This window comes from Ictidomys tridecemlineatus, chromosome 7 (genome assembly GCF_052094955.1).
Source record: "Ictidomys tridecemlineatus isolate mIctTri1 chromosome 7, mIctTri1.hap1, whole genome shotgun sequence".
In the NCBI taxonomy this organism is placed as follows: Eukaryota; Metazoa; Chordata; class Mammalia; order Rodentia; family Sciuridae; genus Ictidomys; species Ictidomys tridecemlineatus.
The window spans coordinates 99,205,008-99,232,319 of NC_135483.1; the positions used below are offsets into that span (position 1 = coordinate 99,205,008).

General features: G+C 50.1%; 1 protein-coding gene across 1 annotated transcript in view; it reads right to left on the minus strand.

The window, feature by feature from the left end:
• Tfcp2l1 (transcription factor CP2 like 1) overlaps window positions 1–27,312 on the minus strand; it is a 62,004-nt gene that overhangs the window by 8,217 nt on the left and 26,475 nt on the right. The window contains exons 3-14 of the mRNA XM_005315906.4: window positions 21,159–21,235; window positions 20,319–20,424; window positions 19,355–19,461; window positions 18,444–18,596; window positions 14,202–14,312; window positions 11,317–11,408; window positions 9,994–10,042; window positions 9,820–9,913; window positions 7,581–7,671; window positions 6,697–6,800; window positions 5,184–5,326; window positions 594–645 (exon numbers count right to left, since the gene is read on the minus strand). Of these exons, the coding sequence (XP_005315963.1) occupies window positions 594–645; window positions 5,184–5,326; window positions 6,697–6,800; window positions 7,581–7,671; window positions 9,820–9,913; window positions 9,994–10,042; window positions 11,317–11,408; window positions 14,202–14,312; window positions 18,444–18,596; window positions 19,355–19,461; window positions 20,319–20,424; window positions 21,159–21,235 (1,179 nt within the window). The remainder of the gene's footprint in view (window positions 1–593; window positions 646–5,183; window positions 5,327–6,696; window positions 6,801–7,580; window positions 7,672–9,819; window positions 9,914–9,993; window positions 10,043–11,316; window positions 11,409–14,201; window positions 14,313–18,443; window positions 18,597–19,354; window positions 19,462–20,318; window positions 20,425–21,158; window positions 21,236–27,312) is intronic.

Below are 27,312 nucleotides of genomic sequence, written 5' to 3' on the forward strand. Positions count from 1 at the left end.
CAGAGGGCTTCTGTTCTGACATGGCCCATCCACTTACCCTCCCAGACCTAAGGAAAGCCACGGCACACCTTTCTCTGCCTTGTGAATAAATGCGTGCTCCTGGCACACAGGCTTTCTCTCTCAGCAGGCAGTGGGCATGCTGACGTCCTCTCAGGACATCTGGCTCAGGTGGGTGCTCATGCTGCCCCTCCAGATCCAGCCCCATTCTGCCTACCACCACGTTCTATACTTGGGTTTCCTGCAGACTTCATTACGAATAAACTGAAACACATCTTGCTTCTACGTAGCATTGACTCCATGGAGAACAACTTGCCTGGCCCCCAATTTCCCCTTCAGAAGTGACTTGGAAACCAATATCACTAGTTCTGACCTTGCTGGGGCTAGTCTAGCAATGTTTCCGAAGAAGTTCGTATTGCTTCTTGTTCCCAAAGAAGTTTGTGTTGCTTCTTGCTGAAGGCCGCTGCAGGTAGCCACCCTCTGGAGGGGTGCTGTGCAACAGGCCCCACCCATCCAGCCAGCTCTCCCTTGCCCCGTGCTCCCCCCCAGAGATGCAGACAATGGGCTTGAACTAAACAAGGTGGAGGGGGCTTTACCTTTTAATGTGCTGAGGATAAAACAAGATTCATCTTGAAAATTCTGCACCATCTGTAAGGCAAAACAGAGAATATGTTCCCTCAATGATGAGCACATACCAAAAAATGGCTCGGTGACACGGAGTCCAGCCACCCACAGATGTAGAAATAACTTCACCACTGTGTCTACACAAACGCAGGCACATGGTGATGTTGGGACAATCACTGAGAGGGTCATGATACAGATCAACGTGAACTCTGTCCACAAGTTAGGACCATTTCATAAGGGGCTGTGGGTCTGACTTCTTTGATTCTTGTTTTGCTTTCTCCAAGTTACTGGGTCTTCCGATCTCTACAACATACTCACTACAGGGAGGAACATGTGTATAATGGCAACAGATAAAAAACTAAACACAGCCATGCACTGCACAACCATGTTTCCATCAACAGTGAGCCACATGCATGATGCGCTGGGGTCATAAGATTATAATGGAGCCAAAACATTCCTGAGTTCCTAGGACCAAGTGGTGCCATAGCAATGTAGTGGCAAAAACAATTACTCGTGTTTGTGGTGATGTTGGGGTCAACAACCTACTGCACTATCAGTAGAGAGTATGCAATTATATACAGCACATAATACTGGATGGTGATAATAAATGATTATGTTACTGGTTTAGGTATTTACTATACAATACTTTTTGTTGTTATTATTGAACTTCTACTTATCAAAAAAACATTTGCTGTAATACAGACTTCTAGGGCTGGGGCTAGGATTGTGGCTTAGCAGTAGAGTGCTCGCTTAGCACGGGAGGGACCCGGGTTCGATTCTCAGCACCACATAAAAATAAAGGCATGTGATGTGTCCATCTACAAAAAAAAGATTCTCTCTTAAAACAAAACAAAACAAAAAAAACGACTGCTGTTATGCCAGCAGCTGTTGCAGACAGCTTGTGTTCACTGCATTATTTTGTTGCATCAAGAGCCTGTGTACAGTGATCGACAGACATCATCTATGCTTGTGTGGATGCTCACAAATGAGCCACCTAGGATGCTCACATCATGATGAAATCGCCTAACAAAGCGTTTCTCAGAAGGCATCCTGTTGTTTTAGTGGCCCACAACTGTAAAAATCTTAAAAAAGAAACTTTGGATAATGAGTAGGAGCTATGTATGAGTGGTCTAGAAGAACAAAATATAAAGGGAGATTGCCATTGCCTGGGTCTGTAGATATGGCAGGAAACTAATCAGGACTCAAGAGGCATTTCTCTGGAGTTCTTATTGTGATTAGCTCCCCAGTGACCTTGGCCAAGTCTTTCTCTCTTCCTGTCCCCTATCTGTAAAGCAGGGCTGTTATGATGATTATACATATCAACCAGAGCCAGGCATGGTGGCCCACACCTGTAATCTCAATGACTGAGGGAGGCTGAGGCAGGAGGACTGCAAGGCTGAGGCCAGTCTGGGCAACTTAGTGAGACCCTGTCTCAAAAATGCAAATATGAAAGGGCTGGGGTAGAGACCCCAGGATTCAATCTCCTGTGTGTGTGTGTGTGTGTGTGTGTTTGTAGAACAATGGCATCTGCTCTGGGTAGGGGTATAAACCTTCAGAAAACCATTCATGTGACCTAGAGGAAATGACCATAGTGTCCTCCTACCAGGCATGTTCCCTAGATGAACTCCCGAGTATGTACCCAAAAACATGCATTAAGAATGTTTATACTCATGCTGCCTCCAATAACACAAAATTAAGGCCAATCCTGACATCAGCCAATAGCCAACCAACTGGGATCTAATCACATATGCTGCTCAGCAGCTCCATGACCTCCAGCAATGCCCCTCAACTTGCGTGAATCTCAGGGATATAAAGCAGAACGAAAAAAAGAGTCACAGAAGAATACACTATTATTCCATTTATACAGTTTTAAAATTGGCAAAATAAATAATATGTTGAGGAGGAACAAGGGAGTGATTAATATAAAACTCATACTAGCAGGTGAGGGGTAGACATGAAATGAGCCAAAAAGGCACTTGTAATGTAATCTTCTAGTAACTAAGTGCAGAGACAGGGGGACTTACTAAGCAGCCCAATTAAGTCTCATGAACTCTCTGCATGTGTGACGTATCTCACAACATACATTTAAATCTTAATATACCCACATATATAAACATGCACACAACACACACCCTAACAAGACAGCAAAGCCCCTTTCTAAATTTAAAAAAAAATGCATACAACATTTTATCACCTGCTCTGGATTATTGCCTCAAATCTTGCAAATCCATCCTCCTGCCGACCCCTGCCCCTCCCTGCAGGGTCTAATGGTGCGTGAAGTACATTTATTCTATACTGCTGCCTGCTCCATCTAGGACTCTTGGCAGGCCAGCCACCTGGGTATGCAAAGCCCTAAACAGAGCCCACATGGGCTTAATAAGTAACTCTCCTGTTTAATTAAGCACCCTTACACCCCAGGGCCGGCGCCGCGGCTGACCAGGTCGCCTCCAGCCCTCTGGGCAATTAAGAACCAGGGGTTTCCAATTGATTCAGGGTTAAGAAGCAAGGAGACTTTGGGGAATAAGAATCACCTACTTAGCCAAGGTGGCATTTGAGTCCTGTTCTCTGCTTCACTTGCTTAACTGCCTGGTCTTAAGGGCATGGGGCGAGCCAGGGAAGAACTTCCTCGGAGACCCATGAAATTGCAAGGGCTCCTCACACTCTTGCCTTCTGAAATACAGAGTGAGGCACCTTCCATGCCAGGACAACCACCCACTGCTCAGGGCACTTCCACCTTCCACTATTCTCAAAAAAGCTCTCAGAACAGGAACTCTGGGCTTTGTTTTCCTGATCTATAAAATGGGTACAAAAAATAGGAACAGGACTTTACTGACAACTTTGTCCAGATGATTTAAGGACATTTTCTATATTGCCCATGAACAAATGCCTACTATGAACAGGGTCAATCAGAAGGTCCCCGGCTTATCTGGTGTCTCCTGGTCCTACCCTGTTTCTCATTCCATCCTCACCACAGCCTGGCTGGTGAGTGTGATTCTGCACACACAGAAACTGAGGCTAAAGAGTTCACATAAATTCCCCTGAGGTCGCTCAGCAACTGGGAGGCAGTAGGGACCAGTCCAATTTCCAAGTCCACATTTTCTCTCCTTTCCCCAATCACTATTCCAGTACCTAGTTTCCTCTATAATCCTCTAAACAGGCACTCAGAGTTCCTGGAATTGGCTTGGGTCTTCTGGGGGCTGAGCCAGGGGCTCAGGGTCCCACCTGGGCTCCCACCAAAGCAGCTCTTCTTTCAGGAGGTTGGAGACTGCTGGCTCACAGCTCAGACTCTGCAACTGTCACTTGGGCTCCCATCATAGCTCTACCTGTGCCACCTGGTGCCATTTATCTCTGAGTGCCTCGGTTTCCTATCTATGGAGTTTGATGATAGCACCCACTTCACAGGGAGGCTGCCAGGGTTCAATGAGACACTACATGGGGTCCTTACAACAGTAGCCCCAGTACACTAAGCACTAGAGTTTGGATCTTGAATGTCCCCAAAGGTCTGAAAATTTGATCTGAAGCCTGTGGCTCTATTGAGAGGTGGGGCCTAATGGGAGGAAGTTAGGTTATTGGGGGAGAGGGTCCTTGAAGGGGATATTGGGACCCAGGTGCCTCCTCTTTCTCTCCCTTTACTTCCTGGCTACCTTGGTATTTGTTATAGGGAAAGAAAGATGATTAACACAACACTCCACACACGCTGCCCCTTGTGACTATGATTTAGAAGCAGCTGGGCATGGTAGTGCACGTTTACAATCCCAGCAGCTCAGGAGGCTGAGGCAAGAGGATCATAAGTTCCAGGCCAGCCTCAGCAACTTAGCAAGATTCTCTCTGCCCCCCACTATTTTTTGTGCTTGAGATTGAATCCAGGGCCTTGTGCCTGCAAGGCAAGCACTCACCAACTGAGCCATATCCCCAGCCCTGCAAGATTCTCTCTCAAAAAAAAAAAATGAAAGGCTGGGGATGTAGTCCAGTAGTAGAGCACCACTGGGCTCAATCACAAGTATCACAAAAAAAAGAATTTATTTAGAAGGCTGGAGCAGGATAGAGCGAGCTTAAACCCATCGGTTAGTTCTATAATGTGCAAGGATGCCTAAACTGTCAGCAACCTGTTAAAGACTCCCCTTCTCCAGGCATCAGGGGCCACAGCTCAAAAAGGACCCTATTCCATACCTGAGCTCACCTCTGTGGCACAAGCCTCTTTGCAGGGGACAGACCCAGGGAAGCCAAGAGACTTTTGCTCTCATCTCCCATGAGCACCTCTGCTCCCTCACCCAACCCCAAATCCCATTCCCTTCTCCTGGGGTTTGCTCTGGGGGCTGCCACCCACTTTGGGAGCCCTACAGAGCAAGGCTCGAGTAGGGTGCTACCAACAGCCATTCTGACCCAGACATGGACAGAGATGTCCCCACTGCAGCTGAGAGCAGGTGGCATGTAGATGAAACCTGTCTGCCACCCACAATCCCTGCCATCCCCGTGGGAGACATTCATGGTATGGGGTTTGGGGGCTCCTCCTGGAAGTCCGAAGCCCAGCCACCAGGGCTAGGTTAAGCAGCAGCCCTCACCTCATTGCTCACCACCACGTGGATGCCGGTGGGGCCTTGCCGGTAGACTCGGTGGATGTGCTGGGGGGGGATGCTGTACAGGTTGGCGATCTTCTCAATCAGCTCCAGGGTCGTCAGCTCTTCCAGGAAGATGGCGTGGTATACTGGAGCAGGAGGAGCAAGTGCCTTCTTTTTCAATGGTTGTTAAATTTCACACGCGCCTGCCTGCCTGTGACTCTCTACCCCATCCCGAGAAATCATCGACTCATTGGTAAGGATGCTCGTTCCCAGAGTGATGGGCACCTGCCAGGAAGCCATAGCTAAGAGCACAGGTGTGATCCATCAACAGGTGAACATGTGGGCCCTGGCTCCCGCCCACTGTTCCAGTCTCCCGGGGCACTTTAGATGAAATGGAGAGTCTCCTGGACTCACCCAACACCAGTGACACTTAGCTGGGGGTGATGTCTGGAGGAGCATGAGGTGATTCTGACCTGTGTCCCTGGTGCAACCTCCAGGGACAACCTGGGGTGGATTATTCAACTTTAAGGAGCCTTGAGTTCCTCAAAAGTAAACACAATTGGATTATATGTGCGTTTCCTTCACTTTTTTCATATTTTCTCTCTTGATTTTGCAGTAGTGGGGGGCTTGAATCCAGGTGCACTCTACCATTGTGCTGTATCCCATCCCTTTATATTTTGAGATGGGATCTCACTACATAGGTGTCCTTGCACTTGCAATCCGCCTCTCCTGGGCTCCCAGAGAGCCACTGCATCCAGCCCAAATTTCTCCTTTAACTAAGGAACACTTGTTCAGAAGACCTCATCAAAGGCTCAATGTTTTATAAAGCACACACCGAAGCGGCTCCCAGCAAGGGTGGCAGAGGAGGCTCTAAGGTTACAGCCACACAACAGATGGTTTTCAAAGAGGCAAAGCCACTGTCAGATCCTCCCTAGGGAATGGGATGACTGTCTGTCTGTGGTCCCTTCCAGGACTGACCTACCAGGTAAGAACCCCACATCTCCTTCCTGAGACTCAAGATTTTTAGAACAAAATTCTAATGATACTGCTTTTTTTTTTAATTTAAGAAAATTAAAGAATCTTTTTCTCAATTTAATAAAAGTTTAAGTTTCAGAGCCAGTTCCAATTTTTCTGAATTTATTCCTAAAACAATCAGACCACCGGTAAGAAAGAACCAGAAGGATTGTAGGCTGACACCACTCATCACAACCTTCTGTCGGTGGCCTTGGCTGCCCCAGCTGGACATGGCCCCGAGGAGTGCTCAGAGGCAGGACAGCGAGGGGGGCCCAGGAGGGACCGTCACAGCCTCCTCAGGAGGCACTCGGGAGCACTCTGGGGAGACAAGAGGCTCTAGCAGGAGCAACCCTGAGTGCAAGTCCCAACTCTGCCCCTCCATGAAGCCAAGCCCTGGGACCACCCGACCTCCTGAGCCCTGGGCTTGGGCTTGGGCTTGGGCTTGGAAGCCAGGCTGCAGGGCCTGAGTATCTGGGTCCCAGCGGTGGTCCCCACAACTCACCACAGAGGTTGCTGTCCCCACTGCCGTCCCGTTTCTGTTGCAAAGGTGCCCGGTTCTGCTCCATCTCCTGACAGACATAAATGGTCATCTTTGGCCTCACATTCCTGAGAAGAGGAGAAGAAACAAATAGCACGTATGACCGACCAAACTCCAGTGGTCTAGAATGTTCTAGAACATGGAGTGAACCCTGCAGCAGGAAGGACTTGGAGGAAGAAAAGATGGTGGTAAGGATACAGAATGCCTTGGAGATTTTCAGCGGAGACCTTGGCATATAGCTCAGTGGTACAGCGTGAGGCCTTAGGTTTGATATCTGGCACCAGGAAAAACACATTAAGTTCACTAAAGTTAAATAAAGTTGAAATTAAGTTTGACTGTCTCATTAGGTCAGTGCTCCAGGGCCCCACATGGCCAGCAGCTCCTGGACTGGTCAGTACAGCTGCAGAACTTTCTGAATGTGGGAGAAAGTTCTTTGGGAAAGTGCTGCTTTGGAGTGTTCCCTGGAAACTGTAGGTGGCAATGGTGTTGGCCCTGCCCTAGTCCATGGCCCCCTCAGAGGGACATAGCTCTGAGCCAGGGCCATGCAAACATCCCAGAACCCAGGAAGTGGCCAAGGCCGGGATCCAGAGGCTGGAGTCAAAGGGAGAAGAATGAAGGGCCACCAGGCAGGAACTGCTGGGGCCGACTGTGTGACTGTGTGTCACTCCCCTGCCCTTCCCCCAGCACCTCCTACTGCATTTGTCCCCACACCGTAGGAAGGTTCCTCCCGCCCCTTTTCCCACGAGCTGGACTGGACTATCTGTGCAGTCTAAAAGCCCTCTAAAAGACGGGCTTTTCTTGCCACACCTGGCTGAGCCCCAGCCTCCAACTGGCTTCCCAACACCCACCTGCCTTTGATGGCATTGAAGAGGCGGATCCCATCTGCAGGGCCACAGATCTGGACCAGATCATCTCTGGACATCTTCAGCAGGTCAGCACCTGGGCAGGGAAATGGGCTGCCCGTTATGTGGGTCACAGAAGGAGGGCTCCATCTCTGAGCGCCACTGAGGCTGGGGGGTGAAGAAGAGCTGGCCTCTCCCCTGGTGGGCACCCGACATCCACAGAGAGAAACAGCAAAGAGCCAAACAAGATCACAGCACAGGAGATGAAGCAAAAGGCTGGTGCTCACAAAAAGAGCACAGAAGAGAGGCCAACAGGTCCTGCCCGCTGAGGCCTGCCTGCCCCCTCCCTCTGTACTTTTTATGAACATTAATCTACATGCTCAGATCTTATCAGGATGTCGGCATGGATTACATGTGCATGTCTCTGTGTATTAGTATTCAGCTCACTGGAGGTTGACATTCTGCACACAGCCACAGACCAAGGGGCAGAACATTACCAGCCACCCACAGTCTCGTGACCGCCACTCCCCTACCACTGGGGAACCCCTACTCTGGCTTCTTACCCAGCTTTGCTTGTTCTTTGAAGTTCATGGAAATGGAATTGAACCACAGGGTACTTTTCTAGCGCAGGCTTCCCTCACTCCAAGTCATGTTCGGATCTCATTTGAGTTTAACACAGAGATTTTTTTGGGTGTCCATGATGATGCAGTTTATTGCATGACTATACCATAATTCATGTAGCCACTCTCTGTGGATGGGCTTTGGGGTGCTTGCAACTTGGGGCTGCTAGGAATAGGCTCATGAAACACTTTTCTACGTGTCTTTGGTCAATACATGTGGTGCATCCGCTGGGTGGTGGGCGTGCAGGTCTGGCTCTGGCAGGTAATGCCCAAGTGTTCCCCCGAGTGCTGTGTCCACCCCCACATTTAAAGGCACACAGGAAGGCAAGTGTCTCATGGGGACTGACACTGGCAGGTTAGTAAGACAGCTAGCACGGCATGAGAGCTGTACCCTCCTCAAAGGTAAGGGTTCCCCTAGGTCCCAGCGCCCAACCAGACTTTCAAAGGGACATGTATACTAGAAGCCAAAATTCCCATCCCTTGTCTCCTGATCAGACATTCTTGGCATAATGGCTTCCTTTCCACTGGGAGTAAAAGCCAAAGTCCTTCTACTGTTCTACCAGAGGTCTAGCCTGCCTATACCCCTTGGACCTCAGGTCCTCCCCAAGTCCACTCTGTACCAACCACCTGGGTCCTCTGTATGAACATGCCAGGAAGCACCCACCTTGCTGTCTTTGCACTTTCTCTGCTTGGAACCCACCCCCCCCCCAGTGCCCACTTGGTTCTGTCCGGCCTCTATGTCCAGCCATTGCTCAAGGACACCTCAGTAAGATCCTCTCTCTTTTCCTGCCCAGCCCACGTGAAGGTCCATGGGTGACCAGCCCTACCCCAGCACAGACGTGCCTTGCTGCACAAAGTGGGCAGGTGGTTCACAGATCTGCACTGATTCAAAGCTGCCAGCCCTGAAGACAGGGTCACTGTCTGACCTTCCCTGCACCCTCTGCCTCAAACATCAAGAAGGCTCTTAAGGACATTGAGTTGAAAGATGAGCGGATGCCATTTCTCTTCCACTGCCACAGATGGCCTTGGAAGCCACCACTCTGGCTAGAGCCAGACCTCTGGTCCTTGTCACTCTGGAAGGACCCTGTTCAGTGGCAAGGCTCACTGCTTAGTTCACCTTTGTGACCCACAGCACCTGGATTCCTGCCTGAGGGCCACCAGTTGGGCCTTCGAAAACCTTTTAAAGAAGGACAAACCGGCTTCCTCATGTCCCCAGGTCATGGCTCAAGACAGCAAAATTTTGGTAAGAAAAGTGCAGAGAAGACTGACCAAACACGCAGCACCCTGCTTGGCTAAGCGGACTCCTCCTGGACTCCTCCTGGGCTGGCCAAAGCCCACACACCCTAGCAGATGAGGACATCTAGGTAAAGTTACCCGAAGAGAACCCTGAAGTCACTTGTCACTGGAACCCTCCTGAGCAGCATCGCATGTGGGGAGAATGGCATCTCCCTAGCCTCTGGCCCAAGGTCACACGTGAGAGAGAGGGGACCCATGCTAGCGTGCATCTCCCAGACAGACACAACCCAGGCCCTGCAGGGCCCAGGACAGGTCCTGGACGGCGGCTGGCCTGGCTACATGCTTCCCAGACACCTGGGGGTCCTCAGGCTCCGCGTGGAGTTGCTCACCTGAGAAGCTGGCGAAGAGCCGGCAGAACTGTGAGAACCGATTGCGGTGCAGCCACTGCTGGGCGTCCTGGATAGTGGCCGACGGGAGCAGGTGCTACGGGAGAGGGGGGCCTTCAGATGGCCGCTCAGGACCCACAAAGGGACCCCCAGCCTGAGAGCCCCGAGTACACTTACATCAGTGCCCATGGGCAGGGCCTCCACCGGGTGGGTCGGAGAGCTGTTCCTGCAATGGAAAATGGAGAGACCATGAGGAGGGAGGGAGGGGGAGGGACCAGGGTCTCATCACCTGGCCTGTGCTTAGGTCCTGACACCGGGGGGCCTTGTTTTAAATGAAATGACTCAAGAATTCCCTGAGCCAGGGGCACAGGGTGTGGCTCAGTGGTAGAACACTGACCTGGCATGCACAAGACCCCCAGCCCTGGGAAGAGAGGAGGGGGGGAGGGAGGGAGAGAGGGGAGAGGGAAGAAAGAAAAGAAGAATTTTCTGGATCAGAGCAGGAAGCTAGGTCCGATCCTCCAAAATATCTAAGGAGCCCATCTGTCAGAACAGAGGTTCTGATGGGCTACGCTGCCCCCCAGGGAACAGGGAACCTCCACCCTGAGCAGTCAGCAGCATCACCGAGGCCCCTGTGAGTGGACCTCTGTGGGTCTTATCAGAATCCCCTCCCATTTGGGGGCTTCCCCCCTAAGCCCCAGCACAAGGGCAGAGCAGGCCGACCAAGAGGACCCAGGCCCAAGTCTCCCAGTAACTCAGAACCTAAGTCATCCACCAGGTCTTCCCTGTACACCCCGTGGGGCCCTGCAGGGAATCGAGCCCCACGCACACGCCGGGCTTTCCCAGTAGGTGGCACATGGCCTTCTTTAGTGGGAGACGTGGGAAGGAACACCTGTGCTGTTGGTGGAGGGTGCTTTATTTTGGTAAAATCAATGTCAGGGACAACCTCGATGTTTGATTAGAAAGTTCTCTGTCTGCTAAGCAGGGGCTCTAAGGCCCTGGTGGGTTCTGCACTCCCTTCTTAAACCCACCTGGCTGGGCCTTCTCTCTGCCTCCACCCCCAGCCCTGGAAAGAACTCACAGAGCCATCTCAGTGTTGCCTGGGCCTATAGTCCTGCACTGTCCCTGTCACCACATCCCTGGCCATGTTGCCTGTCCCTTGACAGAGCCAGGCAGGCGGTGGTAAGACCAGCTTCAGTTCTATGAGGCCTGAAGTTCAGGGTGCAGAGGATCTGCTGGACCCGCTCCACTCAGTGACTGCAGCTGGACACAGAAGCAGGAAGGACCTCCCTGTCACCGGGGCCATCCAACACTCAGCTGGGAAGCTCTGAAAGGGTCATTCTGCCACAAAGGCACCTGAGGCCATCCTATGAGGCTATCACAACCCATCCAAACATGGTGAAGCCCAGGCAGATACCAGGCTATGGAAAGGAGAAGAGATCAAGAAAGGAACCTATACCCGCCTTCATTCTGGGGACCCACAGAGAGAAAGGTGGGACATACCCTTCACCGAGGCCAAAGCTGTTGGGAGAGCCATTGTAGCTTGGGGATGGGGCGCTGTTCACCTGGTAAGCCACATCAGGCCACGGAGAGCACTGTAGGAGGAGAGACAGGGCCAGGTGAATGGAGGTCAGCAGTCCTCAGGATGAGCTGGAAGCTGCAGAGGCACCAGCCCATGCTCCTCAGGCCCTTCCAAGCACCCATCTACACCAACACATGAGACACTGACCCATTAACACACATCCTGTGTTTACTGGGTACCCATAATGGGCCATGGTCAAGCAGGTTACTGTGGTCGTACTGGGGAAACCAAACATGGCAAGGAGACCTAACAGTCTGGAAGTCATCCTCGGAGCAAACAAACTATTAAAGGTATCTCATCAAACCACCAGAGGTAAACACAGTCATGTGATCAGTTTTTTCTTTTTTGGGGGGTGGGTGGGTACCAGGGATTGAACCCAGGGGCACTTAACCACTGAGCCACATCCCCAGCCCTTATTTTATTTTATTTAGAGACAGGGTCTCATTAAGTTGCTTAGGACCTCACTAAGTTGCTGAGGCTGCCTTTGAACTCGTGATCCTCCTGCCTCAGCCTCCCTAGCCTCTGGGATCAGTCATGTGATCTTGAGCCAACAAGGAAGGAGGAAAATCAGAAACACTTTTTTCCTAGTACAGATACGTGTATGAATGCATATAAGAATCTAAGGCAACTTCCAAAGGAAAAATAAAACAATAAAATTCAGTCCTGAAACCCATGTTGTTGGAAGGAAGAAATCCTGCCGGGAGGCAGAAGAGGCACTTGCACAATCTATGAAGGCCAGCTCCCCATAACGCAGCTCCATACGTGTTTATTGTGTTGTAGGCATCGTGCTAGAGGCTCTGGGAGACACAGATCTGATCCTTGCCCTCAAGAAACCTGAACTGCAGAAGCCAAAACCAAACACACATGGAAGCCTCCTAAGAGAAAGTCAAGACCTCCAGGCTTTGCCTGTCCAACGGAGAGGACAAAGTGTGTGTTTCCTCCCTTGGTGGCAGTGACTTTACCTTGGAGAGGGCTGGTTTGAAGCATTCCTGAAGATTTACTATCACCCACCCAATCCAAGGGTTGGTAAATATTTAACTGTTGTGCATATGGGCTGGAATTTGTTGGTGCTAAATCCTGCGGCCTGAGAAGGAAAGTCGATGAGCTGATACGAGGGGTACTGGCACCTCCCAAGGTCATGGCCCACTGAGTGGGTTCTCCAGCACCGCGGAGTGGGCACTGGAGATGCAGCAGGAGGCTCACCAGCACCTCACCTCTGCTGGGAGGCCAGGAGAGGAGCAAAGAAGTCAGGCAGAGAGAAGCATCACTAGGTGGGGGGACACTCCCAGCAGTGTCACTAGCACAGAAAGCCACCAGGCATGGGAAGAAAAGGGTCCAAGTCCTAAAGCCAGAAAATGGAGTCCTCAGGTCCCGACACTTCTTTGCTGGCTGAGGATGGGACCGTGGTCTTGGTGGCAATGCCCCCCAGCTGAGGGTTGTCCTTAATCAGAGGAAATGACAGTACCCAGGTGTGTGAGCCGCATGCATTTTTTGGGGGGGGGGGTGATACCCAAGATTGAACCCAGGGGCACGTTCTGCCACTGAGTTACATCCCTACTCCCTTTTATTTTTATTTTTTAATTTTGGGACCAGGGATTGAACTCAGGGGTACTTAACCACTGGGCCACATCCCCAGCCCATTTTTATTTTTTACTTTGAGACAGGGTCTCGCTATCAATTGCCATGGCTGGCCTCAAACTTGCAGTCCTCCTAACTCAGCCTCCCAAGTTGCTGAGATTACTATGGGTGTGCATCACCTAACACTACATTAGCTTTCACACTGTCTTATTGCAAACACTCTTCTACATGTGGCTTATTACACACACAGGAATATAAGAACAGTAGGACATTCTGTGCCCAAGCCCCACCCTAACCCAGCCTCCAACTCCTCGCCCCATGGCCAACATGGGTCTTATACATGCCCTGGTAGTAAACCCAATTAGTCAATGAACAAACATCAGTGCCAGTTAGTTGGTCTGATTGTAGAATGGTTATTTAATAATAAGATAACAAAGGGCTGGGGCTGTAGCTCAGTGGTAGAACACTTGCCCCGCATGCACGAGGCCCTGTCCCATCCCGACCCCACCCTCCCACAGAAGCCAGTGTTAAGCAATCTGACCCCACTGAGAATGGAACCCTGCAGACATTGTTCCCACATGCAAACCTGCACCTGCCAGATACCAGCTGCACACCCATCTGAATGACAGAATCCGGAAAGAACCATCTCTGCACCAACAAACCATCACATGTATATGACACATGGCCAGGTAAGGAACCTCGAAAGAATAGGATCAGATGCCAAATAAGCTGTTAAAAAAAAAAAAAAAAAGCATGGTGCAGAATAGAGTGTCACACTCTGTTGGTGTGCAGATGCAGGAGTAGGGCCAAGGTGTGTGCACACTGGCCTACCTACAGAGAAGGTCAGGTCAATACACCTGGAACTAGACATACCAGCTGCCCTGGCCTGAGAAGCTGAGAGGCCAGAGCAGCCAGAGGAGGGCTTTTTTTGGGTTGAAAACTCTTTTGGATTTTGAGCTGTGTAATAAAGCACATCTTCAAAATAACAAAAACGTCCCCCACTACTGCAAATGCATTCCAAGGCAGCAGAGAGCTCAAACAGTGGTTTCTGGAATGTATCCCCAACCTCTGGGTCTTATCAGATGAACACGAGTCCCACAGGGCACACGCCACAACTGAACGGGCTCCAGTGAAGCTCTCACCCAGGTGGGAAATCTTCCAAGACTGAACCACAGCCATGTTCCTGGCAGAGGGCCCTGGAAAAGTCTGTGCCCGGCCTGGGGCTCACCTCTGTGAGAATGGTGGTTTCGTAGGACGGCTGGTACTTCTCCTTCTCCTGAGCTGTTCTTTTCTCCATCTTCTCCCGGTCGGTCTTCTGTTTCCGATCAGCTCCTTTGGGCTACAGGTAGACAAAGCACAGGGTCCAATTATTCCAAAACAGGCTAAGGAGAAAGACTCTAGTCCTACCCGCTCCCTGCCTTGCTCCAGGGCCACACAGTGCGCGCAGGATCTCCTGAACAGGACAGCAATTCTCTGACCTCCCTGTGCTCTGACACATGGAATCTCGGGCTTGCACCTGGCAAATCTCAGAGAAGTGCTTAGAAAAAAAATTGTTACTGATGCCCAGTGGTTTATGGAAAGGAATCCTGGGGAGCCAGGACACACAGCAATGCATCCCTGGGGATGTCCAGAGGTAGAGGGATGCTGCATGCCTGCTGGTCTCCAACTCTGAGCACTCCTGCCAAGACCTCAGCTCGAAGGGTATTGTCACAGGGTCCACACTGCCGAGTACCACCTCTGTCCCGACAAGGATAAGTTACAGGCTGCCGATCCTGGGTGCCCAGCAAACCCAAGCCACTTACAAAGGCTGGCCAGGCCTCAGAGATTCCATCCTTCCTGTCTTTAGGGATCAGGAGGCTGGATGAGGGCTGAGTGGCTCCTCAGAGATGCAGACTTAGCAGGTGCAGGCTCAGGGTCCAGCTCAGTGCCCAGGTGAGCAGCGTCATCCCGGGGCCCTCTTGGCCTCACTGTCTGCTCTGCCATGTTTCCCTGACAAGCTCCCACTCTTGTCAACGAACAGGAGAAAGATGACAGCTGCACAACCGAGCAGTCTTGCTAAGTACACGTGGTGGCAAAAAGTCCAGGTTGGATGGCACCTTTGGAGATTCTTTCCAGTGCTTTCCTCCAGCGACAGTTTTTGGGTTCCCAGTCAAGGGGTTTCAGGGAAGCATCCTTCAGGGTGATGGGTGCCCATCCTGGACAGAGGCAGGACAGGCCTTCAGGGCCAGATGGGGACATGGAGGACAGATCAAGCACTCTGTGAGTAACAGGTGTGTGGCAGCCCTATCTAGCCATCCCTCTCCACCCCCAAGACCCTGTCCCTCAAGGAGGCCCCTCCATTGTGCCCAGAAACCACAGGTAAGGGATTACAGCTAGATCACGGCCAAGCATGAGCGTTTGGGGGCCATAGCACCAGCCTCATGAGGCCTTCACAAGCTCATGGATCAGAGCAGACTGGCCCTTTCCTCCATAACCCCAATACCCCATAAAGACACAGAGAACAACTCCAACCCTTCAGGTGGATAGGGTCAGAGGGATGGTGGGCAGTCCAGCCTAGCTTCTGCACTCCTCTGTCAACACTGTGAATGAGAGCAGGTGGGTGTTTGTAGCTCCCCAGGGCTGCTCCTCCTGGTGGGGACTGCTAAGGCCTCCTTTAGGAGACTTGGATATGGACGCTTCCAGCCCCGTTCCCCAAGCAGCACCTGGTGAGTGGTCCACGAGCTTAGGGGAAAGACCCCTCAAGCCTGAGCTCCAGGTGTCCAGCTGGAGAGAGTAGGTGGTGCAGGGAGAGGGCAGAGACCCAGCCCTTGTCCCCTGCCCCAGCCACCCAGCACGGTGACTCATCCCCAGGGCACACACAGTGAACACAGCAGAATTAAAGGGAGGTAGGTGCTGGATGCGTGGTGAGCTTCCACCTGTGATAGAGGAACCCAGCTTGATGGTAGGGAAGAGGGGTCACCATAGAAAGGAACCGCAGTCCAGGTGAAGACCACCAGCCACGCAGCCATGGAGAGAGATGTCCAGGGAGGAAGAGAATGACCAGATCCCAGAGTGGGCAGAAGGCCCCGAAGCTCCAGTGCCCAGTGGATGGGTGTGTGTAGCCTGCAGCGTCATGGTCCCCAAAGGTGAACATGCTCCAACCCCCTGGACGTGGGGACATTACTTTATGTGGCAAAGGAGGGCGTATGTTTGCAGATGGTGTTGAGATGGTTAATCAACTGACAGACAGAAGATGATCCTGAGTATCTTTTTTTAATTTTTATTTTTAGTTGTAGTTGGACACAATACCTTTGTTTATTTATTTTATGTGGTGCTGAGGATTGAACTCAGGGCCTGGAGCGTGTTAGGTGAGTGCTCTACTGCTGAGCCATAACCTCACTCAGCCCCCCACACCCCATACTCTATGACAAGGACAAGGAATGGCTCCTACCAACTCTTGAGGGTGGAGCCAGGGCCCCAGGCCAAGGAATGGAGAGGCCCCTGGAGGCTTGCAAAAGGACAGAACAATTCTCCCTGAAGCCTCCAGGAAGGAGCTGCAGGCCAGATGACACCATGGGCTCAGTGTCACCCTTGTCAGCCTCCTGTCCTGCCAGCACACTGTCAGATAGTCAATGCACATAAGTTTTTGTTTGTTTGGAGACAGGGTCTCACTGTGTTGCCTAGGCCAATCTCAAACCCCCAATCTCACCACCCCCCCCCGCCCCCGTGATGAATGTGCTTTATTTTCAGCCACTAAATCTGGGGTAATTAGCAACAGGGATCCTCCCACCTTCCTGGGAAGCCCTCTTTCCAAGGCTTCCCGGTCCTCAGCAGGTTTCTGAAGGGTGCTGGTCCTCCAGCAGGAGAGACAAATGCCGTCCTCCCTGCCCGAGGTGAGGTCAGTGACAAGGTATCCAGATTAATCCACTGAGGCTGCCCAGGGCCACAAGTCCTCTCTCTGCCCACAGTCCTCAGGAGCCAGACCTGTCGCTGCAGGGTCCCCTGAGGTCAGACAGCATGGCCTCTTCCATAAGCTTCTGGGACTGGCGGGTTCCAATGCCAAGGTCTTAGTACCAGACTCTTTGGAAGATGCTACACAGGATGACACCCAGCCCTGGCTTCAGGGGCCCCCAGGTACTTGTAAACAGCCTCAATGGCTCAGCCCCCAGGGCTTAGGGTTCTACCTGTGGGTATTTACCTCCACATCCCTTTCCCAGCTCAGGAAGATCAACCCAGACCTGTCTTTCTCTCTAATGAGTCCTTGATTCTTGGATTTTCAGCTCCAGGAAATGGAATTTTTTCAGCAGGTTCCAATTTCACCTGGACGTGAAGAGGGGCCTACGGGGCCTGCATGCGGGTAGGTGACTCAAGGCAATTCCTCCCCACAAGGTAGCTCCACCCTCTCTCTATACGACCCTGCTGGAGTCACCAGGGCCAAACAGGCAGATTAGATGTGCAGGCCACAGGGCTGCAGGCCTGCATGGACAAGGGCCATCCTCATGCCTAGATAATGACACAGGCCTTACAGCATCCCTCACCTCCCTGAGGGCATGTGGGACAAGCAGCTGGAATGCTGGCTCCCATGGCCAGGAAACAATCAGTGCAGACTTTAGATGAGAAACAGTGACAGGTGAATGCACGGGATGAAGCAAGAAGGGGAGAGATAGGAAATCGCCTCTGAAAATGTTTTTCTAAGACATCCTTTTTTTTCCCCTCCAGGGCTGGGGATGGAACCCAGGACCTCATGTGTACTAGGAAAGCATTCTACCGTTGAACTACATTCCCAAACCTTTTGCAAAATTCTTAAATTTTCAGACAGGGTTTCACTAAGTTGCTGAAGGTGGCCTCCAACTTGGTAATTCTCCTGCCTCAACCCAGTCCCCTCTTTTTTTTTTTTTTTTTTTTTGGTATCAGGAATGGAACCCAGGACCATTTAACTACTGTGCCACATCCTCCCCAGTCCTACACCACCCCCCACCCCCTTCTTTTTATTTTTGAGAAAGGGCCTCACTAAGTTGCTGAGGCTGGTTTAAACTTGTGATCCTCCTGCCTCAGCCTCCCAAGCCACTAAGATTATAGGCGTGCACCACCAAGCATGGCTCCAGTCCTCTTTTTCTAAGGGAAGGCCACTGCAGAGGGAAAAATGGTCAGGCCCCCAAGAAAGGAGCTGCCTGCCCTCAGGTGAGAATCCGTGGGTAACTTCAAAGTGCTTGAGAGGAAATATGCAAATCCAATTAATCTTATAGTCAAGTATGGACATCCAGAGATCCCAAAGCTTCTGAAGAAAGCTGAGCAGATGTCACAGGTGAGAAGAGATCCCTGCAGAAAAGGGACAGGGGCAGACCCATGGCCCAAACAGACGTGCCGTGTGCAGGCCCACTCGGGGTCCAGGTAGAAGCCCTGGGGCACCCGCTCCCTCCATTCCTGGCCGGGCCTGAAAGCACGACCTTGTGGTGTTGCTGCAGGCAGACGTGACCCATGGCGGTCCTACCTTGAACACTTTGATCTGGCAGCTGGCCGAGTGCAAGTGCTCCGAGTACTCTCCATTCTCACTCTGCTTAAATGTGTCGATCTGCACCCGGAAAGGCACACCCTTCTCACCCCCGTGCTTCCTCTGGGTGAATTCTGTGCTGATACAATGTACCTGGGAGGGGAAGGCCAGGCAGGGAGTCAGGTGGGGGCGCAGATTCCCAGGGGTCTCTCCCTCAAGGAGGTTTCTATCCCTGCCTCGACCTTCTTGCTTTCCCAACTCCACATCTACCCCATCAGGCCAACAGCTCCCCCATTTTCTACCTGCAGGATATGCCCTCCCCCACCTCTGTCCCTGGACCTCAGAGGCCCTCGTGATCAACTAAATGCTTGTCACTACTCCAAGCCACTGACCTCAATGGATCCACCCTCTCTCCTCACCCAAGGACCCTCCCTTGGCAAACCCTAGGATCTCAGGACAGATCCAGCACACCCTTCTCTGACCCCTCTCTGACATCCTGGTGCCCGGGTGACCGGGACCAGGCTCAAAGCATAACCAGAACATTGAGACCGTGACTGTATTTCCAGTGAGTATCTGCTGCATAGAGAGCTCTGGATACATATATTTGGTTAGAATGCTGTAGTAATGTTACGATGATACAATGTTATTATAACATCGTAATAGTTTTACATACAATAAGATTAATGTAATTATAAAAAAGAAATGACCCCCTAGCTCTTCTTGAGTGATTCCCATGGAACTGACATTGAGTCAATGGCTTTCTGATGTGTAAAATGGGTGGGGGAAACGAAAAGGTTCAAAACTTGCTCAGAAATCCAAGGTGAGAGTAAGTGAGAGCCCAAGGGAGCCCAGAACTCCACCGCAATGCACCGGCCACACCCTCCGCTGGACCCCAAAGCTCTCCCACTCACCTGAATGAATGCAGAGGCTCTCTTCGCAGGGTCCCACAGAAACTCAACTGCGTTCAGCTGGGTCGGGCTGGCCCTGGGGTCCAAGATACCAACAGACAGTGGAATATCTGTACACACACACACATACACAAAAGGGCAACTGTCAGCCTCTCTTGAATGTTGGGGGAAAGATACTTTATCACAGTCTCAAATTCCTGTACCACAATTTGAAATGCCAAAAGTTCTGGAAGCCAGGTTTTGAATAACTCCTCCAAGGCACAGCTGGACCTGAATCAGCCCAGAGCTCCTAGGAGTCTTTATCCTATTTTGTGAGTTGTCAAAAACTTATTTTGCCATAGAAATATTGTGCTTGATCACCTGATGAAAGCGTTCCCTACAGCCAACCATCACTCCAGCTTCTGAATTCCAAAAACCACCTGGCCCCTAGGGGATAAAGGATTGGGGCCGGTACCTGAGCCCCCCAAATTCTATTTCAATGGTCCATCTATCTCTACGGTGCTCACTCTTCTTGATACTTATCAAACTCCTTTATAGTTTTGTATACAATAAAACTATCTTAATATAACTATCCTAATAGTTTTAGATACAATAAGATTAATGGAATTATGAAGAAGAAATGATCTCCTAGCTTTTCTTGAGTGATTCCCATGGAACAGGCATTGGGAGAAATGGAAAAATGAAAAAAATGGCCAGGCCTCTAAGAAGGGGGTTCCCTATCTTTCTGCAAAGCTTCATTGAAACTCCCCTACAGGAAGTCTTGATTTCTACAGGACTTTCTTTGCTTATAAATAAGGGACTGCCCTAAGGGCAGGAACCAATGGTGGGGTCACCTCGGCTATCTCCCACAGGGCAGGGCTACACCAAAACACCCTGCAGGCAGAGTCCAGAGGCGTCCACAAAGAAGCCCAATGTGGCCTGAGTGCCTGAGGCGGGGACTGGCCGGGGACTGGCTGGGGAGACTCACCAATGTCCAGGATGCGGTCCCCAGGCCGGCTCCACCGCCAGCCTTCCAGCTGCTGGTGCTCCGTGTACTGTAGCCGGCGGTCATGGAAAACCACACGGATGATGCTCTAGGGGAGAGGCAGATGAGGAACAGCTGGATGGGGAGGCCAAGGGGAGCCCAAGAGAAGCCCACATCTCCACCTTTCAAGGCCTCTCCTCTTGGGGTTTCCTTTCCTGGCGGTTCTCAGGTTCCACGTACTACCCTCTCCTCTGAACCCCAATAATACTGACAATGGTAAAGAAAAAAATGACTACCATTTTTTTTTCAGGATAATAAACTGTTTTACATACACATCTAACTTATAAACCTTTTTGTGCAGGTGGGCAAACAAGCTCAGAATGATTTTTTTTTTTTTTTTTTTTTAGAGAGAGTGTGTGTGAGAGAGAATTTTTTTAATATTTATTTTTTAGTTTTCAGCGGACACAACATCTTTGTTGGTATGTGGTGCTGAGGATCGAACCCGGGCCGCACGCATGCCAGGCTAGCGCGCTACCGCTTGAGCCACATCCCCAGCCCCTCAGAATGATTAAACAAGTGGCAAAGCCGGGTTTGAATCTGCTGTTTGACCTAGAGCCTGCTACATCAGCTACATCGGCCCAAGACCCTCTGCCCCCCGCCCCCTCCCATGCGGCTGGCCTGGCTTTTCTATTCCCACTGGGACAATGTGCTCCAGGAATGGAATGGAGGCTGCAGCTCACCAATGGGGCCCAAGTAGAAACCCACCTCTCCCTCCCTGCAAGCCCATGGGCTCAGACCCCAACCACCCCTTCCCCTGGGATGCAAGTGCCCCCAGAAGCTTACCTTGACATACTTAGTGTTCAGATCCTGAAAGTCTCCCAGCTTCCGGTTCTCCAGCAGCCGGATTTCATAAGACTGACCTGGAAGGGAGGGTTAAGGTACATTTTCCATTTCTGAGTTGTTTCCAAATTAGGGGTTCACCCACCTAATGGCCCTCAGTGCTCACCCAGGTCTCAAGGGACTGAGGAGTTAAATAGAAAAAAAAGTGCATGGCCATCTCAGCTCACTCTCTGGACTAATGACCCAGCCTGTCTGTCCAGCGTGGTTGGGAATGTATCATGGGACCCTACAGGGACAGTACTCTGCAACTGCCCACAAACAGAACCCAGGCAAATATAGTTAGCATGAAAATTACAGAGCATACCAGGCAGTGGCGCAAGCCTGACATCCAAGCGACTAGGGAGGCTGAGGCAGGAGGGTCGCTTAGCAAGACCCTGTCTCAAAATTAAAAATGAAATAAAAAGGACTGAGAATGTAGGCCCGTGGTTCCATCCCCAGTACCAAAGTAATAAAATGAAAATTCTAGAACTTAACCATCTGTCTTCACTCACCCCCTCCCACACACACACACACACACACACACACACCTGGATGAAAACAAACCACAGCTACCTAAATCCACACTACTGAATAAATAACTGACCACGCCATTCCTGAGCACAGGTTTAACGAAAAAGCCTGTTAAACATTTTCTCTAATGGTAGAATGAAAAGCATTTTCCAGAGTTCAAGGAATTTCATGTATTTGAAGGGTGTGGGGATCCTAGGCAGTGTGACATAAAACCAGCACAAGCTGGTGAAAGAGTGCAAGTGGAAAAAACAGCCATCCATAATAACAACAAAGCTCAACGGATGTGCAAACAGCCTGAAGACCACCCCACACATCATTGAAAAAAACACAGCTTGCATAAACAGGATACAGTGTGTCCCTGTATCAGATGATGTCAATTTTCCCCCAAGTTAAATATTAAACTACAATTCTGAAACACCCTAGCACTCATCACAACTTAATAAGATATACAAAAATAAATTATTTAACCATTGGGATTGGATTTTTTTTTTTTTTGAGTGTTGGTCCAATCCACAGCTACACTCATGCCAGGTAAGTATTCTACCAATGACCTGCACCACCTTCCCCAACCCCTTTTTATTTCTAATATAATTATAGACTGAAGATATCCCTCAGAGGTGGCATCTAGTATAACTAAGGTACATTATCCAAACCAGGAAAATGACATTGGCACAATATAATTCCCCAAACTATAGACCTCGCCTGGATTTCCATGGGATTTTTCTCTCATGTATGTGGATGTTACTGATCTGTGACATTTTATGCCAAATAGAAACTAGCTATTTTTCTCAAAGTGCAGATCTTCCCCTCGCAACAAATACCCAAATAAGTTATCACCGAAATAAAAACTCTCATTTCTTTAGTTTGCTTTTCTTCTCTCTTTCTCAACCCAGAGGTGATCTACCCCTGGGCTACACACCCAGTCTTTTTTATTTTTTATTTTGAGATTTTATTTGGGATCTTACTAAATTCTGGAGGCTGGCCTAAAACTTGTGATCCTCCTGTCTCAGTCTCCCAAGTCACTGGGATTATAGGCAGGCACCACCATGACCAAGTCAAGTCAGCTTCTTAAGGGGAGAAAGGGAGGCTAATGGTTAAAGTATATAAATTTGGGAATGCAAACCAAACTAGGAACAGCAAACCCAGGAGCTAACAGCTATTAAACATCTAAACAAAACAAAGCAAAAGCAAAGAAAAAATTGATTAGAAAATGCAAGAACTGGGGATGTAGTTCCGTAGTCGAGTGTTTGCCTAGAATACAGCAGGCATGCAGTTTGATCCTCAGTATCATGAGAGAGAGAGAGAGAGAGAGAGAGAGAGAGAAATGTATTAAGACCCCACACACGCTTCCAGTGGGTTGCATGGTGGTCCTCAACAAGCTATGTCATGTCCTACTCACCAGAACATGGAAAAGTGACCTTATATTCGGAAAACGACTTGGCAGATATAATTAAGGATTCTGGGATGAGATAATCCCGGATTATCCTGGTGAGCCCTAAATCCAACCACAAGTGTCTTTATGAGGGACACAGGACGCGGCAGCCGTGTGACCTCAGAAGCACTGACGGGAGTGATGTGGCCACAAGTCCAGGAAAACCTGGACCCGCATGACAAGCAGGAACCACCTGTTCTAGACCCTCCAGGAGCAGAAATACCTGCGGATTTCCCACCTCCAATCTCCAAAACAACTGGAGAATATCCCTCCAGCGATTTAAGTCAACACAGGTACTTTCTTTTGTGACAGCCTCTCTAGAAGTAGCTGGGGACAGGACTTGGAATGTTTTAGAATTCTTTTTGGGTCTGCTTATGGAATTAATATAAGAGCTTTTCCAAAACCATTCGAGAGGCTTCAAAGAACACAAAGTCATTCCTTCCCCCTCCTCAGTGAACAACAGAATGGCAAAAAGAACAGAAAACTAAATCATTCATTCGAAATATCTGCTGAGCAACAATGACAAGCCGAGTACCCCGTGAATCCCAGGGACATGGAGGGGACCAGTGACCCAGGTGTGCATCATGGGGCTTCTGCACCTTGCTTCCACTGGACCTGGTGAGGTCTAGTGGTGGAGGCTGCCTGGCCTCCACAAACATGCCTTTGTCAGTGTTACCTTATGACATGACCAGCCAGCACATCTGGGCACACTCCAAGCCCCAGCCCTGCTCAGGGGACTGGGCTGGGTGCCTTCCACATCCCAGGCAAGAGGAGCGAACCCCAGCCCCTGTCCTGCCCTCCTGCCTGCTCAGAAGACAGGACTCCTGGATCTGGCTGCCCCATTTCACAGCTAACTTTTTGGAAAAGGCAAATTTTTAAGATACATTTCCGGGCTCCTGAACCAGGAGTCCAACACTCCCTTTGGACATAAAAAAGAACATTACACACCCTAACTGGTTTTTCCAGTGTCCTCCGCCTTTCCTGATGAAGAATGTAGATAGCGCTGGCATGAGGCCCAAGGCCCAAGTGGTCATTAGGTGAGTTTACAGGTGCCCCAGGGGGCCAATTTGCACTGACCCCGGGCTCCCCAGGGCAATCTCAACTTAGGCAAGCAGGAGGCACCTCCTGTCTCAGGGAGAGTAGTTTCCAAGTCTGCACTAAGGGACAGTAACTCACAGTCACAGCCACCAGTCACAGCCACCATATGGGGCTTTAGACCAGGACCCCAGCCAAGCTTGCCCTCTTCGTATCAGCAGCCTGATGTGGATGCTTCTCCCTCCTGTCTCCCCTCCTCACCCTGTCATCTCACACAGGCACCCTCAAGGGCCCCTCCCTAGCCACACTGCTCCTCCCGGCCTTGCTGGGCCTGAAGCTGGACATCCAGCTGCCCTGCCTGTGAATGTCACCAGGCCAACACACGGGGAGCAGACACCTTCCCGACTGCTCCTGCAGCTCAGCACCACACCACCACCGCAGAGTCACAGACTTCTGAAGAAGGAGGACAGGTGGGCCTCGTTGACCTAGGGCACAGGCCACTTCCCTGCTTGGCCAGCGTCATTTCTGGGCACGAGCGGGAGCCATGCAGTGGGCTCTGGCAGGGCCCAGGGTGCAGCTGTTTGGCTCCCCCCTGAGCTATCTGGGCTGCAGAATAGCAAGTGCTCAAGGCATGCTTTGATATTCTCTGTAGCGCTCTTCTAGGCTAGAATGGCAGAGAGTTCACAAAGACACACTCTCGTCCTCAAAGGGTGAAAATCTTTAGGGTGCAGCAAATTAGCCAGGAAAAGGCTAGTAGAAGGCAGAATTTGGAGATTTTTCTAAGAGACAAAAGAGCACCAACTGTAGGCAATACTCATCCAGACTGGAGAGGGGGAGCGCAAGACAAGGCTTAAGGGGAAGACTGTATGACTGTATGGGCAGGGAGGAGTGGGCAGAGTGTCTACATGTAAGAGAAAGAATAATGATAAAGAAATCCCAAGAAAGGTTCAACAAGATGGGGAAGGGGGGAGGTGGGCATCTGAGAGTCAGCTAATAGGTTCAGTCACTGGGTGCATACAGGCGGCAGTCTACTGGGTCTATCCAAATCTCCCCAAAGTCAATAACAGAAGTTAGGATTATGATCCCCATTGGCCTGGAGGCCCAGAGAGGTTACCCAACTCAGGCAAGCTCACACAGCTAGCAAGCCACGGAGCCAGCAGCAGAATCTGCTTCCAGCACCTACCACACTCTGCCAAAACTTCCCTTGGAGGATGTCCTTTGCTGGGCCCAGAACATTCCCAATTGTGCAAGGTTCTCTTTCAACTTCTCCCTTCTGGAAAGCACCTGCTTCTATTATGCACACCGATTAAGCCTTAACACTGTTTGTTTGTTTCTTACAGTTTTAAACAATGATTTGAGAGGGGAAATAAATCACTGCAGGAAATGAGAGTTCTAATTCACTTTTGAATTACAGAATTGTGACTTGTAAAATCAACAAAGATTGGTCTTAGAATTGCACCAACAGAGCAGGGCATGGGGCATGGTGGTGCACGCCTGTAATCCCAGCAACTCACTGAGGCAGGAGGATCTCTAGTTCAAGGCCAGCCTACATGTAACTCAACAGGCCCATTCCTGGGTTCAATCCACAGGACCGAAAAAAAAAAAAAAAGAAAGAAAGAAAAAGGAAAAATTTTTTGAAAGAATCAAAACTGTATAGAGGCTAACAAAAGGTCCCTTCTAAGGGCTCTAATATTCATGGAGTCTATTCATTGTGTTTCACCTGAATTTATTGATATTCATTTATCCTGACACTCTTCCATACATCAAACCCTCCCCCTTCTCTCTGAGGCTCAAAGCCCTAATACAAGTGACCTTGTTTCTCTGAGATGAACTTTAGAAGCCTCAATAATATGTAACCATGTTGTGCCATGCATTTCCTCATGCTCATTATAATACTCTCCACATTCTCTAAAGCCAGTTCTTCTGACACAAAGACAGACCCGTGGAAAACAATCGGGGGCCCGCATTAGACTTAACACATATGGAAACTTGACTTATGTCAGTGAGAAAAAAGATGAGCCCTCTTTTTGCAATATTGTGGAATAGTTGGTCACCTATACAGAACCATGAATCCCTGCCTCACACCATACTCACCAATAAATCAATTCCAACTGATTGAAAGATCTGAATATAAAAATAAAACATTAACATTCCTAAAAAATATATGAGACTATGACTGTGGGTAGGAAAGGGTTTCTTAAACTAAAAACAAATAATTAATAAAGAGAACTCATGCTAAAATTTACATCTTCTGGAATAAAAGACAGTCGTCTAGAAAAAGTTTCAGATTCACAGAAGACATTTGCAACCAACAAAACAAATACCCAAGGAAAAAAATCCTACAAATCAGTAAGAAAACTCTCAAAAACACACTGTTCAACAAAAAGGTCCAAAGTGACATATATGAAACTACTTGTAAGTTTGAAGACATGCAAAATAGTATCCTTCATTTCTATAGCTAGGACGTAGAGCAAAAATTTCTTAACATTTGAGAACTACCAACACCAAATTCTCATCATCAGTTTTGCTTCTGGGGAGAAAAGAAGGACAAAGAAGAGAAAGGGCTAAAACCACAAACAAATTTAGCAAGACTAAAAAACCTAGGTCACGTCCTCCCTCCCCACATCACCTCTCTCTGCATCCTGGTTGCCAGGCCCTTCCATCATAATGTTCCGCCTTGGGAGCAGGCCAACCATAGATTCAAACTTGTGAAATCAGGGCTGGGAATGTAGCTCGGTGGTGAATGCTTGTCTATCATGTATGAGACCTCGGTCCAATCCCCAGCACTGGAGGGGGTACGGGGGGAGGGGGAGCAAACCCTCTGAAAACCAATTTTTGCCACGTTTTCTGGAAGCCCGAAGAAATGCCACAGTCTGGCTGGGCACAAAATAACCAAGTCGCCACGAGGCACTTGTAGGTTCAAACAGGAACAGCTTTATTGCCCGAACTCTCACCGGCACTCCACACGCACTCCCAGGGGAACTCTCTCAGCCCTCTACCGGGCTCCGCGAGAACGAGAACTCAAAAGTAGTGGGCGCTGGAGGCAGCAGGAGCCGCCCTATTGCGGGACCGCAGGGGTCTATATACAACTGAATTCACAGCCTGTTTCAATCCAGCATC